The 14,727-nt window shown below is 38.2% G+C and overlaps 1 protein-coding gene across 1 annotated transcript in view; it reads right to left on the reverse strand.

Moving 5' to 3' along the window:
- LOC118339803 (myelin regulatory factor-like protein) overlaps positions 1-7,462 on the reverse strand; it is a gene marked incomplete at its 3' end in the record, with an annotated part of 14,330 nt that extends 6,868 nt beyond the window's left edge. The window contains 7 exon segments of the mRNA XM_035677571.1: positions 173-388; positions 913-1,277; positions 1,279-1,355; positions 1,912-1,973; positions 3,215-3,308; positions 5,313-5,449; positions 7,230-7,462. Of these exon segments, the coding sequence (XP_035533464.1) occupies positions 173-388; positions 913-1,277; positions 1,279-1,355; positions 1,912-1,973; positions 3,215-3,308; positions 5,313-5,385 (887 nt within the window).
- Between the last annotated feature and the right edge of the window lie 7,265 nt (positions 7,463-14,727).

Genomic DNA, 14,727 nt, shown 5'->3' on the forward strand with positions numbered 1-14,727 from the left:
AAGCTGACTGCAATGACGCCAATGTTGGTGAAGACAACAACTCCCATGATCCCACGCTGCTTCAATAAACTCAAAGCTGACTGAACTTTCAGGTGCTTGATGTACATACAGTCGGTACAACAACTACTGATTTGATTTAAAATTAAGCTGATTCAGCTGATTCTGTACTCACAGTGTCTGGTAGCTGCTGTTGTACAAAGCGCTCCAATGTTCCAGCCTGTACTGATCCCAAGTCAGCAGCTGGTAGGATCCCAAACTCATTCCACCACCACCCACGCCATTCCCTCCACTGCCGCCTCGAGTCCCTTCAGCCTCACTGCAGGACGCCTCGACTCCCACCGATGGTTCCTCAGACTCAGATCTCCTCCTCTTTTTACTCTCTGGGGAGCTGAAGAAGGACAAGAAAGACAGACTCAGCCAGGCATATACACGTTTATTATTTCCTGCCTGTTATCACGAGCTGTAGTAGTAGATTAAGTGATATGAGTTGTGATTAGTGTGGAACGTTTTTGTGGGTCTGTACCAAACAAAGATGTTTTTGTGCAGACCTACAGTCCTTCATTATAAAACTGTTTTGTCACCTTTTACTTTTATCAAAAATATTTGCATATTGCATTTGGCCATATTGTGATTTTCATAATAATTCGATTAATTGTGCAGCTTTAGTTTGGAAGTCAGAAACAGAAGCTGCAGTGTAAGTTTAGTGTAAAAGGACAAAACTGGAAATGCTGAAGGTAAAGCTGGTCGATAAATTGATTAAAGAGAAAATATGTTTTAAAATGGTGCAAAAAACGTCTGAATCGTAAAATTGCGATTGGAACTACAAATGTTATAATGCGATATATAATGTAATATACAGCTTGTAAGGACCCAAAGTTACATTATAGATTATCAGCCCGAGCTGATGCTTACTAGCTGTGTAGCGTGGAGGTGGGGCCCATCAGGCAGGTTGAAGGGGGCGTGGCTATATGTGGGACCAGGCCCGGAGCAGCGCAGGGCGTGGCGTAGCTGTTCGAGAGGGTCGGTGGTGGTGGCGGTGGCGGGGAAGAAGGTGTTGGAGGGGTGTAAACCTGCGGGCAGTTGTCTGGACTCAGGTAGTGTGTGTGTTCAGGTGTCTGCTGGTGCAGGGGGGCAAGTGGAGCAGGAGGGGCAGGTAAGACCCCAGACTTGACGTAGGTGTTAGTGAGGCCCAGACTGCGAAGCTGATCGTGGGTCAGCAGTTTATGTTGCGGCGGGGGTGGGGCCTTGATCCTTAACAGCAGACAGGACGAAGAGGCCAGGAGGCCATTGTGTTGGATGAAACGCTTCCTGGTTGGTCTGCTGGTTGGGCCAATAGGAAGGCTCGTAGTGGAAGTCTACCAATCAGAGAAATGCAGCATATTAGAGGACAGTTTCTCCCTTTTAGTGAATTTAAATCAAAACACACTCAACCAGAGACACAGACCGTTTCCTGTTGGCGCTCAGTCTCAGCAGCATTTATAGCAAAATTATTGACAGACATCAATTTTAAAAAAGTACATTTTTGTAAAGCTTTAATGTATAACTAAACTTTAGTAGACTAAACTTTAATATGTGAATTTAAACTACTAACAAAACCATGTTGACCTTTGAGTCCATAAAGTTGGAAGCTAACACATTAGCTCCGTTGCACCATTTAATCTGGAGACTTTAGACTTTTAGGCAAACAACACAAGCATTTATGTGACAATTAGCTTCTAAATACTATAAATACTGTAAATACTATCAGTAATAATACAATACTATTTTTGTAGTCGTGGAGTATGGCACCATCTACAGTCCAGTCGGTGTTACTGACCCAGGATGACAGTTACATCACTTGAGTCCAGTTACAAACCAACGTCCAAATAATTACATAGCAGTCATATTTAATGAAAGCTCTGTGAACATTACCTGGTAACTGTGCAGGTGAACAAGCTTCCGAGCTCGAGTCAGGAGGAGACTCAGGGAGCATACTGGGAAAAAACAAACAAATAAATAAATACAAGAAACATAGAGACACTGTTGTGGAATATGTAGTTACTCCATTTTTTAAAATGTATTATTATACTTGGGAAATAATCCGATGCCATGGAAAGCTTTATTTTTTATATTATTAAGTGTTGTTTGATATTTTTTTGAATGGGATCGCTTGGTTAGAACAAGAACTTTCTGCATTCTGTATTTACAACCTTCACTCAGCTGATAACCAACTAGGTCAATGCTGTTTGTGTGTATGTTATATAACAGTTGGTTTCCGCTGTTAGCACAACTCTTACTACCTCTTCTACTAGTTTATTTACGTAAATCACATAGATTTTACATTTTATTACACATACTCCCTCATTAATGCAGCACAGTACTGTGTTGCTGTACTTGTACTTTACTTGAGTATTTACATTTTCTACTTATTTTTACTTGTACTCCACTACTGCATTTTCCAGAGGCAAATATTGTACTTTTTAAAAGATATAGCAGATATCCAAACGCCATGTAATACCTCAGTCTGTGATCAGGATGCTGTGATCGATGAACGTCTAAGGGGCCGGTTGCACAAAAACCATTAGGTTAAGGTTTCCTTAAAGTTTGAGTTGCACAAAACAACCTTATATCTTTTTTTAAAGGTTTTACTTAAGATGTTCACTCGAATATTTAACAACAAACAAACAATCTCAGAGGAAACAGTTTTACTGCTGTAAAATCTCTTTCAGTGCCGTAAAGTCTTAACATCTTTACTAAGGAAATATTTTAAGGGTTTCTGTGCAACACCCTTCAGTACGTGGCCCCTGGAGTACAAGAACTGAACACAATCAAATGTTATTTTCCAGTGCAGAGAGAAATTCCATGGAAATGTTCCATATAAAAGAGTAATTTGGAAATTGGTCTATAGATGAGTAGGGAGGGATCCAGACCAGAAAGCAAACAAGGCCCAAAACTTTGTTTGTATTACATCAAGAGGGCTGGAAGTCACTCTCATATGTGGAACTGGATAAAATGAGCTGAAGGACATCAGAGTAAGAGGCATTGTGGGTAATAGAGGCTCTAATTGACTCCAGAATTTCACAATCAGAATCCCTTTCAGCTGAGGAAGGGCTGATCCTAAATAAAAAATAAATCAGACTGATCAATAATCGATCACAGAGAAGAATCATGTAATACTGGGATTGTGTGTGTGTGTGTGTGTGTGTGTGTGTGTGTGTGTGTGTATCAATCTTACAAACTGTTGGGGTCCATGTCATTGCTGAGGTACTGCTCCAGGATGCTCGTATCCACGGCGACAGAACTATCCAACACGCCACTAACATCCTGACCTGCACACACACACACACACACACACAGTAATCAATTGTTGTTCTTGACAGCAAATACCAGAGAAAGATAAGGAAATAGATAACCTACTGTGTGTATGCAGATTAGTTTTTAGTCCAAGAATCATGGTGAACGTTTGTATGACTTGTGTTATTTAAAAAGTTAATTCTTATAAAGTAGATAATATTTATATTTATTTATATATGTGCATATAAAGGAGAAGAACGTTTATTATGAATGAATACCGCTGAGGAAATTTGTAAGAGTGTGTATATAACTTGACAGTGGTCACCATGAGATGTGACGTCTGAGAAAAAGTCAAAGGTAAAAAAGAGCATAGTCCGTTACAACTCATAGAAAACATGTCAACAATGAGTCAACATCCAATCAGAGAGCTTCAGACTCTACTGCCGTGTGGTTAATGGAAGGATTAAGACGTTTTCAGCTTTGTAGTAACTAGTAAATTCAGCATGACTTAATTTACTCCTGGAACCTTGTTAAGGACAAACTAAACTGCCCCTATACCTCCGGAACCATTTCCCCAAGGACCACTAGCACTACCCTAAGTACTGCTTGAATGTATCAACCTTTATGTCATGTGGAACCACTTTAATGAAAACTTGAATCTCTGTAAGAATCCCTCGACCCTAAAGACCAGTAAAACCTGCTCTAGGATTCGTGGAACCTCAGTAAGGAACTTTTCAAGGACCAGTGGAAACTCCTTCTCAAAAACCACAAGATCTGCCATAAAGACCTTTTGGATTTGTGGTACCTCCTCAACGACCATGAGAATCACTTCAAGAATAATCAGAATCTACTTAAGAACCCCTTAAGGACCAGTAAAACCTCTTCTGGGATTCCTGGAGTCTCAGAAAGGACTGCTTCAACTTCTACAACACCAGTGGAACCACCCTCTCTAGTACCACTACAACTACCATAAGGACCTTTCTCAAGGGCCCCTGGAATGTCCTCTTCAAGGAACACTAGAATCAAAAACCTCCCCAAGGAGGACCACTTGAACCTTCTCAGTGACCCCTGGAACCCCTTCTTCAACAACCACTAGATCTTTCTCAAGGATAGTACCTCCTCAGTTACCATGAGAATCACTTTGAGGATGACCTGCCCTTTCTTAAGAACCCCTGAAACTGCCTAAGACCACCATTAATCACCTCTGGAATTTAATCATGGAGCCTCCTTGAAGACCCCTTAAACCTGTTAAAGGACCACTGGAACCCACTCAGAGATAGACTAGAATATCTCAAAGACAACTCATGGACCACTGGATTGTACTCTTCAAGCATCAATATATTAGCCTCCCTCCCCTAAGGTCGATAAGAACTACCTTCTCAAGGGTCAATCAATATATCTGCCTCTACAATCCATGGAACCACTTCAAGAACAACTGGAATCTAGCAGAAAATCTTGCAGAAGATCTTCTAGGATTCCCTGAAGCCTTTGCAGGGACCACCTGAACCTCTTCAAGGACTACTGGAATCTCCCTCCCCAGGACCACTGGAACTACCTTAAGGATCTGTTTAACTTTCTGGGGACCCCTGGAATGTCCTCTTCAAGGACCACTAGAATTACATGAACCTACTCAAGGAGGACCACTTGAATCTTCAATTAGGAGCTACTGATGGACCTCTAGACTATCCTCTTCAGGAACCAATAGAACCTTCCCAAGAAGCCCCCACCCTAAAGTACTACCTGTACCTAAACTACCTGTACTTGAAGAACCATTTTAACCTCCTCAAAGACTATTGAAACCACTTCAAGAACCAATTGAACCTCCTGAAAGCCACATTTAGTGACTATTCGACCCTCCTCAGGAACCAAAGAACTTCTTCAAGGATGGCTAGAACTTTGTTTAACTTCTTTAGGACTACTGTAAACTTAAAATACAACCAGACAAGACAAGACAACTACGTTCTTTGTGATCCGGCCCTTCTGTCAGAGAATATACATTATTCTTCTCTCAGATTTTAAAATAAAGTAAACAAGCTTACCACTGAAGAACTGCTGCAGCGCCTCGTTCTCTCCCAGTACTTGGAGTGGCAGCCGGCCTGCTCCAGGCTCCATGATGCCCAGCAGGGGTCGCTGCAGCCGGGGACTGAGGCGGGTCTAGGAGGGCCCCTGCTGGACACTGAATAATGAATATAAAGAACTTTTTAAAGTTTACTTTCTACAATATAAATATTTGTTCTCTTTTACTCAAGTACAATACTTAAGTACAATTTTGAGGTACCTGAACTGCAGATACCTTATTCCCATTAATTATTCTCACGACCCCTCAGATTGTCACCCTTTAGAGGGGCTCAATCTCTAGGTTGGTTAAACTTCACTGTAGAAGGTAATTAAAACTAGCTTCACTGACTTTTACTTGTAATGGAGTATTTATACATTGTGATATTGGTACTTTTACTTAAAGATCTGAGTGCTTCTTCCATCACTGCCTGCAGCTGCACGTTGAAATTATAGGTGTAATGGAGGGAGAAGCAGAAAGGTTTATGGTCAATTAAAATGTGATACTGATACAGAGTTCAAGGTTAAAACCTTTTGATGATGTGATACAGATCAAAGCTATAAACTATAACCTCTTAAATAGAAAATGAAGACAATGTTTAATTGGTGCCCTTTCTCTTAATTCTAGTTCCAGTTGGTTAGTGTAACCATCTTTTAATAAAAAATCTTTTGGCAGGTAAACATGTAGAATTTGTAAAATCTGTAAAACATTAAATTCAACAAATATAGAGAATACAGTTTCCAAGATTGATATTTACATGAGTTTAAATTACATTTTCTTACACTTTTTAAATAAGATTTGAACAGTTTTTTAAGGAAATTCTTCTAGAAATGAACTATCAATTTTGTAACCCTTTTGTTTTGGGTTGAGTGAAGTGCTTATTAATTTGTACACTTAAATTAATAGGGTGGTACTTATATCATTATATGTAATGTCTGGAAGAATCTATTTCTCTGAGAATCCAGTTGTATAGTAATGTCCAGCAACACTTTATGATAAGATATTATAAGATATTAAGATATTAAAATGGAAAATAAACATGTTTTTTGACCCCTCTGAATAAATTGTACTATTAAATTGTTCAATAATCAAAGACTTACTGCCTAAATAAAGAAAAGTGTCTAAACTTAGACACGTTTCCTGATTTAGATTAAGAAATAATTGACACTTTGATACTCGAAGCTACACATTTTATTCAATATTCATAAAGTATTGACAGAAGCTTTCAGACCTCCATGTTGGGAAATAAAAGGATTCAAGGTTATTTTATTGTCATTTACAACACACGGTTGTAGAATAACATTTGGATATCGCTCCTTTATGCTACTTTCAAAAAATAAAAAATAAATTGAGCCATAAAACCATTTAAAAAACGACTAATTTGTATAATGCATTGTTAACTAAAGTTAGAGTTTGGACTGCGGCCTTGTGTGCAACTGAAACCGTGGTTGTTGTCTCATTAAATATGTTATTATCGTCTAAGATGTCTCCTGAAATGTGAATTTAACAAAAAAAGTAGCATCATCCACCACAGACATGTTGAACTCTTAATATTAATATTTACGATGTTTTACGGTAATAATTTGAGTTATTTATTTGAATTTTTAAGATCCTGAGTATGTTTTTTAATAATTTTTCACCTGTGAATCACTTTTTTAAAGTCTTATTTTAAAAAAACAAATTAAGCACATGTTAAATGGACAAATATTTATACATTTTGATAACGTTTTTCTCTTCTTGTCCAGATTTTCTGATGTCTTTCTTCATAATTCACCTAAAACCTCAACATATATGATGAATTAACCTCTTTCTGTAGCTCACAGTTCCTCCTGTTCGAACAGACACAGCAACTCAGATCTGCTCGACAACAACAGCCGCAGACATATTCGTTCAAACACACCTGTGTCGTCTCTCCAAGATGGCCGCCAGCCGATCAGCGGTGATCTCTGAGTTTATCTGCCCTGCTCGTCTTCAGGTATAATCCATCTGTGATTCAGATATTACACAGGAGTTCCTCCGAATCTGTCAGATTTTAGTCTTCTGTGGTTTCAGTAAAGATAACTATTTCCTGTTTTCAGACTCTGATTCTTCTTCTTCTTCTTGTTGGCGTCTGTGGATCGTCTCTGTCTGCCAGCTGAACTTTGAGCTTTGAACAGGAAACGGTAAAAGACATTCACACACCTGACGCAGGCGTGTAACACTGTGTGAGTGTGTGTGTGTGTGTGTGTGTGTGTGTGAGTGTGAGATGAAGCCATAAACCATCTTATCTGGAGCTGTTTGTATTGCTATTCTTGTGAGGACCCTCACTGACATTTAACATTTAACATTTAACCTTAAAGATATGATAAACATTAGAGCTATGTTATATATTTTGTTGAGTTTTTACATTTTCCCAAATGTCCCTTTAGTTATGTCAAAGGTCCAGTGTGTCCCCACAATTCAGGTGAGTCCCCACAACGCTGTAGGATGTCAGGTTGAGGTTGCAGCAGTGTTAAAGAGGGTAAATATTATGTTTATTCAGGTTTTATTTTTTATTTTTTTAAACATCCATTTGGAGGTTTTAGCACATAAATTTTTGTCCACGTCTCTCGCGCCAACAGTGTGGTTAAAGCACCAGTGTTTAGGATTTAGTGGCGTCTATAGCGCTGAAGTTGCAGTTTGCAACTAACTGAACACTGCTTGCGTATGTATTTGATGACCTGAGAATGAGAATGAGTGTGAAGGAGAAACTACGGTTGTTGTGAAACTCGAAAAAAAACACAAAAGGCCCAATTAAGATTTGATTTGTCCGCTCTGGGCTACTGTAGAAACATGGCGGATAAAAAGTATGAATACATATTTCTGACAATAGATCCTCCTCTGTGTGACACACTCGTCCTTTAAATCTAACCTTAAAGTTATAAAATGTAACATTTTGCCATTAAAATTTCTATAAAACACTAGAGTTTTATTCCAAATGTTCATGGTATTTATTTTAATATCTATTTTAATCTCTCCTGTCTGTCTGGATGATACCTTATTGCATCACTGCAACATTGCACGGAGGTTTTTACATTTAGTCGCAGCGGTTCCCAACCTAAGGGGTCGGGACCCCCAGTAGGGGTCGCCGGAGTTTCACAGGGGGATCATGAGGTCTTCTTGATGTTAAGTGGTGTAAGAAAACTCTGCATTTGGCTTACTTTACACAAATGTATATTAAGGAAATTGTATAATAGAACTTGTTAAGTAAGAAACCAATTAAGTCTGTATGATTGGTAAAAAAAAAGATTAAAAAAGTATAAAATGTTGCTCAAACTTCATCCAAATCATTCGTTTTACACAAACTTCCTGCAGTTCCTGAGTTCACTGTTTGGATTCATTGAACAGTTTTTAATATAATATGAAACATCCATAAAATATGTCACTGAGTCAGTTTACTGAATGATAGAAAAGGGATTGTTTCTCTTTGTCTTTCCTCCTCCAGTATACAGGTGTGTCTGATTTATCCTCCTTCCTCTCTTGTCCAGGTGGATAAAAGGTTTATTCTGTACATTGTATTTCTTCTGCTGCAGTGTGTTTGTGTAAAACATCAATCTTATTGCTCTAAAACTAAACCTCATGAAGGTAAAAGTACTAAACACACTCACATAATCTGCAGGATCTCTGCTGTATTCATGACTCAGTCAGTCTCTCATCCATCCAGCAGGGGGTGCTGAAGACACAGTCACTGGAAAATAAATGAGAACAGGAGATTTACACAAGCTCACCAATTTTGCCAAGTCAGTCATCATTTAGGGTGTTTTTGGGGGCTGAGTGCACTGTTTCAAAATGATAATTTAAGAAAATATCATTCATGTGTAATTCCTAAAATAAATATGCTGTAAGTTCAGTAAAGAATGTAAGTTTTATAAACCACATTTTATATTAAAGATTCCTGTTTTCAATGCAATTAACTGCCAAGACCCTCAGAGAGGACGTATTATCCTCATTTTCAGGTTCATACTTGTGTTGTAGAGTTTCTGCTATAATACGTTTATACTAAGTTGCTCAAAAAATCATTATTTTGGTCATACTGGCCTTTGCAGCAGCACTTCTGTTCACCCTCAGGGGTTACTTTGTTGGAAAAATCACAGGGCATCATGGGGCGCCATCTTAGAAATTTAGCTGCAACCTCTGTGGCTGAGAGATTAAGCCAACATTGAAGTAGTTTATTAAGTCTGTATGATTGTTAAAAATGATTAAAGAAAATACATAATACAGCAATAAAAAGTTCCCTGAACGGGCAATAACCTGCTCAAAATTCATCCATATCAGTCGTTTTACACAAACTTCCTGCAGTTGTTTTGAATATATTATGATATATCCATAAAATATGTCACTGAGTCAGTTTATTAATAATAGATAATCTGTTCATCTAAACAATGTGCTGTATCATCGTTCAGCCAGCAGGTGGCAGTGCAGACTGTTGAGTTCAGTTCCTGTCATTAATAAATGATATATCAAACAATAACATAATACAGATAAGATAATACAGGTAAAATAATATTCCAGATAGGATCAGCAGGTGGTGCTACAGGACAGCAGTTTAACCTTTAAATGACAAGACACATATCCATTTTTTGGAATATTTATTGCTATTTTCTAATCTATATAAACTAAAATAACACAATTTCATGATTTTACAATTTACATACTGTATCTCCTAGGTTACACTGCCCATTTAGGGTATATATTTAATAATTTTCCCGCTTTTAAGTAGTTAATTCTCTACTTTTAAAACATTTTATACACAATTAATCAGCTACTTTATTTCATATTTTGTATAAAATGTTTTAAAAACTACTTTTTGTTTAGTACAGTGGTTCCCAAACTAGGGGTCAGGTCCCTCCAAAGGGTCATCAGTTAAATCTGAGAGGTTGATGATTAATGGGAGAAATTTTAATTCATTATGTTTGGAAAAAATACCCATATGAATATTTTACTGCTTGTATGGAAGCTTATTTCTGCCAATTTGACAGAAAAAATCCCCCAAAACATTCTGTAAGTCATTATAATGAGAAAGGTTTTTCATTATTTTAAGATACTAAATCAATATTTTGAGAAAGTTTCTCATTATAATAACTTACAGAATCCTTTTTCTTTCTTTACATTGGCAGAAATGAGCTTCCATAGTTTCGATTCGACTTAAAACAGCAGCAAAAAATACTTCAAGGTTAAAAGAAAACTTCATCCTTTTGACTTCCTTTCATCCCAACAGAATAATTAGATAAAGGATTCAGACCAACAGAGTTTAATTTAATTCCTGGCAGCGTCGGAGGGCTTTAAAACAGCTCGTAGATTTTTTTTTTTTTACGTTGGGAAATTAAATCTTCATTTTACGAGCCCGTAAATTGGAAACAATTTCGTAGTAAGTTTCTTGGAATGAAGTTTGTGATGCAAATTATACAGAAAACAGAGTCCTTTATTAGCTGTTGTTGATTTCCAGATGAATTTCTTCAAAGAACGCCTCCATTTAAACATACTACAGGTTTTTCACTGCAGCTAGTACAGTTAGCATATGCAACGGTTAGAGACTCTTTGTGTTACAAGAGATTCGACTTTTCTACGATTACAGTTGTACCACTTTTGTCCACAGGGGGCGCCATAATCAACGTAAGCTCCTTGTTTGCTGCTTTTAAAGGGGAACTTGGCAACTTTTTCAGCTTAATAAACCCGTTTAGAAATCATTTGGATGGTTAAATGGCTTGTTCCGGTGAAAATGATGACCTCCCCACCCCCCTCAGGCGACCCCAGGCGGAAAACCAACCTTGCAACTTTGGGACTGAACCCGTTCCCGGTAAATATGGAAGTAGGAGTATCGCGAGAAGCGAGACGAAGCGAGAAACACGAACCGGCTTTAATGGGCAGATTTCCACCATAAAGCCCCAACCGCCGCCCCTCAGTAACGGTTAGTTGGTAAAATGGTATTACCACCTCGGTAGACTCATCTCGCTCCACACGAAAAAGATTGGCCTGCCCGGCGACAAAAAGCACATTCCAGCAGCGGTAGAAAGGGGAAGGAGGGTGACGACGTCTGAGTTTTTGACGAGCGTGTTGTGAAACTAAAAGAAGCGTCCAGAGGCTGTAGGGGAGCTCGTTGGAGAAAACATGGATGACAAAAGTGGCAAAACCAAGCGAAGAAATGCTAGAGTTGCCAAGTTCTCCTTTAAGACTAAATATCTCACTGCAAAACAATATTTTGAGACCTTGGAATAATTTTAAAAGGGTTAAAATGAGTTGTTTTTGTTTAGACACACATGTAAACAATTATTTTTAATCATTTTGAATTAAACAGTGTTTCCTGCTGGTAAGTCTTTGGTGTTTGTGTGACCTCTGACCTCTCTGTGAGTCTGGGAATGAAACGAATTTCACAATAACTGTTCTGTCTCTGTTTATCTAATCTTCATCACACACTCACATTCTCCATTGTCTTTCTTATCTGCACTGCGTTTCTTATCGCTGACCACAGATTACGGAAACAACAGCGTTACCGTGCCAACCAGCTGCCTTTTCATCATCATATGAGTCTTTTTTCATTTAAAAAACTATTTCATGGCTCCACAAACATGAATATTTACTTGAATTAATTTGTATAATTTGAATGTATTTGTAATCATTTTGAGGTTTGGACTGTAAATAATCTTCAGTTTAGCTCCACCTCAACCAACGACACCAGTATAATGCTGCTGTTTATGCACCAGAGAAGAAGAGGGTTCCTTCCACTTCCTGCAGCTGTAAAAGGACGACAGACACCTTCAAGCTCTGCTGGTTCATGTGCAAGTCACTGAGTCCAAAACACACAGAAGAAACTTTAAATTAGATAAAATCAAAAAGAGCAAACAATGACTCAGCGCTCTGGTTCGTCAGGATGCATTCTGGGTAATTGTGCGATTGCTTTAGTATAAACTCAGTGTGACTCAGCTCGGCTTCATTTTCTTCTGTTGTAGCTTCAGAAAGCGTCTTTTATAAATATCAACCCTACGTCACGATTAGCTAATTGAATTACTGCGTCTCCTCACTGATGAATATTCAATAAACACCTGCTGATGTGGAAAATCTCTGCAGTTCCTCTTTTAAGGACTGCTGTGTAGGCTTTACAACTCCCTCGCCTCACCCTACCCGTTCCAAGCATGCCGTCCCATCCTAGAGCCAGCGGATTACTGTATGGCAGACTTTTGTAGATAAAAAACCGTCGCATTCTAAGGTAACAACAACTTCTATTGAAAGGGGGGAAACCATTTAAAGTACATCGGTACTCTGACCCCTGATCGATGTAAATGTACCACGAACCGGTTGATGGTCTGATTCTAAACTTATGAATCTGTTGACTGAAGCTTTGCTGCTAACAGTGTCTCCACTCAGAGTAACGTTTGGATTTACAGAGCGCCATCAAATCTAAAGTCTGGAAGACATTTGGATTCTATAAGAAGTAAAGTTGGATAAAAGTCTGTCCATCTGTTAACAGATCTTAACACTCACCTGGTGAGACGGCGGCGAGGAGCGTGTGGATGCTAACGCAGCTAGCACGAGCAAGAACACGCAAGATATTAAACACAACTGAGCTCCGACTGGGCGAGGTCTTGAGTTCGTCTTCAGTTTACTTGGTGTTTTATAAAATATTTGTATGTTTTTAAGACGATATCGTATCCAGTGCAGCAGCAGATATTTATTTATATCAGAATATAATCGTAGTCTGACGACAACGCCCGTCAGCAGAGATACAGTGTGTAACTGAAGCTCACAGAGACTCATTGATGATAAATATCCGCCGATGCGGAACGATGACGCTGCTGTGGATCGCTGGGTAATTGTTTAAATCCAAAGTCTTTTTTTAGCCTAAATGAGTCATAGCAGCGGATGATGAAGATGATGAAGATGATCTGGATGAATCATAACACACATACGACACCTCAGAGCAGTTACAGCCACGTTGTTTTATATATAGGTCACAAACTAAACCTTCAGTCTGAAAGCTACACAAACAAATATCTTACAAACGTTTACAAACAGGAAGTGGAAACAAACAAAACTTCTTTTTCTTTTTTTTTACTATTTTAAGTGCCGATCATAGAAAGTGCAGCAACTGTCACACACAGCGGACATTCAGACGATGCTTTTAAGCTGTTTTTTGTTTATTTTTGTTCGGTTTCTATATTTTGGTTTCGTTTCTGTCCATCGATGAGTCAAACAGTTGGTAACAAAACAACAATAAAAGACTGAGAATGTGTTGGAAACAGTTTCTTAAACCCCATTTACACCGAGTCTCTTCGTGTGGCAGAGAGAGCTCATCTCAAAATATTCTATTTAAAAGGTCCAGTGTCATGTTTAAGAGGCAGATTCACTTCTTTTAACTCAAAATATTGTTGAAACTTACACAAACTACATTTTTTAGGTTAAAAAAGATTCTTTTACTTGTTATTTTAAGTAGTTTCATGAGTTACAGAAAGATTCCTGATTAATAACTTTTTACTTTCATTCTCACTTAAAATCACTAAAGCTACTTGATCAAGAATGTTTTATTAACTTTTTAATTTTACTCTAAAATGTTGATTTAAATCAGTTTAAACAAGTTTTTGAGTTAAATGAACTTATCTGGATTCACATGTTTACACACTGGACTTTCCTCCTGCTGGTTTAATGGATTAAAGCTCAATGTTATCCAGGGAGCTTCTTCTCTTAAACACCTCTTTAAAACAGTTTATATGACTCACTGGCGCCACCTTCTGGACGGAGGTTTGTCCGATCACATTCACGAAAAAGCCGAGAAACACTTGAAGTGTAAATGGGGTCATAATGTACATAAAAACATTATTCAGCAAACAGTCTACACAAAAGGAAAGTAGGATTGTCACAGTAGCCTGTATTTACAATTATGCACACACTCCCCCCACACACACACACACACACACACACATATAAAGGGTCTTTTTTGAGCAGCTGGATGAATCTGAAAACTGTTAATCTGTTTTTTCTTTACATTTTTTTCGGTCAGCAAATAACTAAACGTGTGTTTGGCTGGACAGGCGGTAACAGGAAGTTGTCTTCTGGACTTTAGCGCCACAGAGACCGACCCGGACTGGATCTGAGCAGGTTTAGGACATATTTCTGCCACCTCAGCATTTCTCTACATCCGCCCCTGTATGGACGCTTTGGATCCACCATTCAAGAAACTCTTAAAAATAAACGATTATAACCCAAAATTCAGCAGTGTGGTGCTTTTATGGAGAGAAATCAGACTGTGATATTTTAATAAAATACTATAATAAGTTCAATTAATTACAGTTTTGGTATTTTCATGGGAACTTTATTGATATTACAGCAAAATCAATAACTTAAAGGACCAGTTGTGTATTTTTGGACGTCTTTCAGCAGCTGAACAT

This window comes from Morone saxatilis, unplaced genomic scaffold (assembly GCF_004916995.1).
Source record: "Morone saxatilis isolate NCDOM2014 unplaced genomic scaffold, NCSU_SB_2.0 Contig10, whole genome shotgun sequence".
Taxonomy (NCBI): domain Eukaryota; kingdom Metazoa; phylum Chordata; class Actinopteri; family Moronidae; genus Morone; species Morone saxatilis.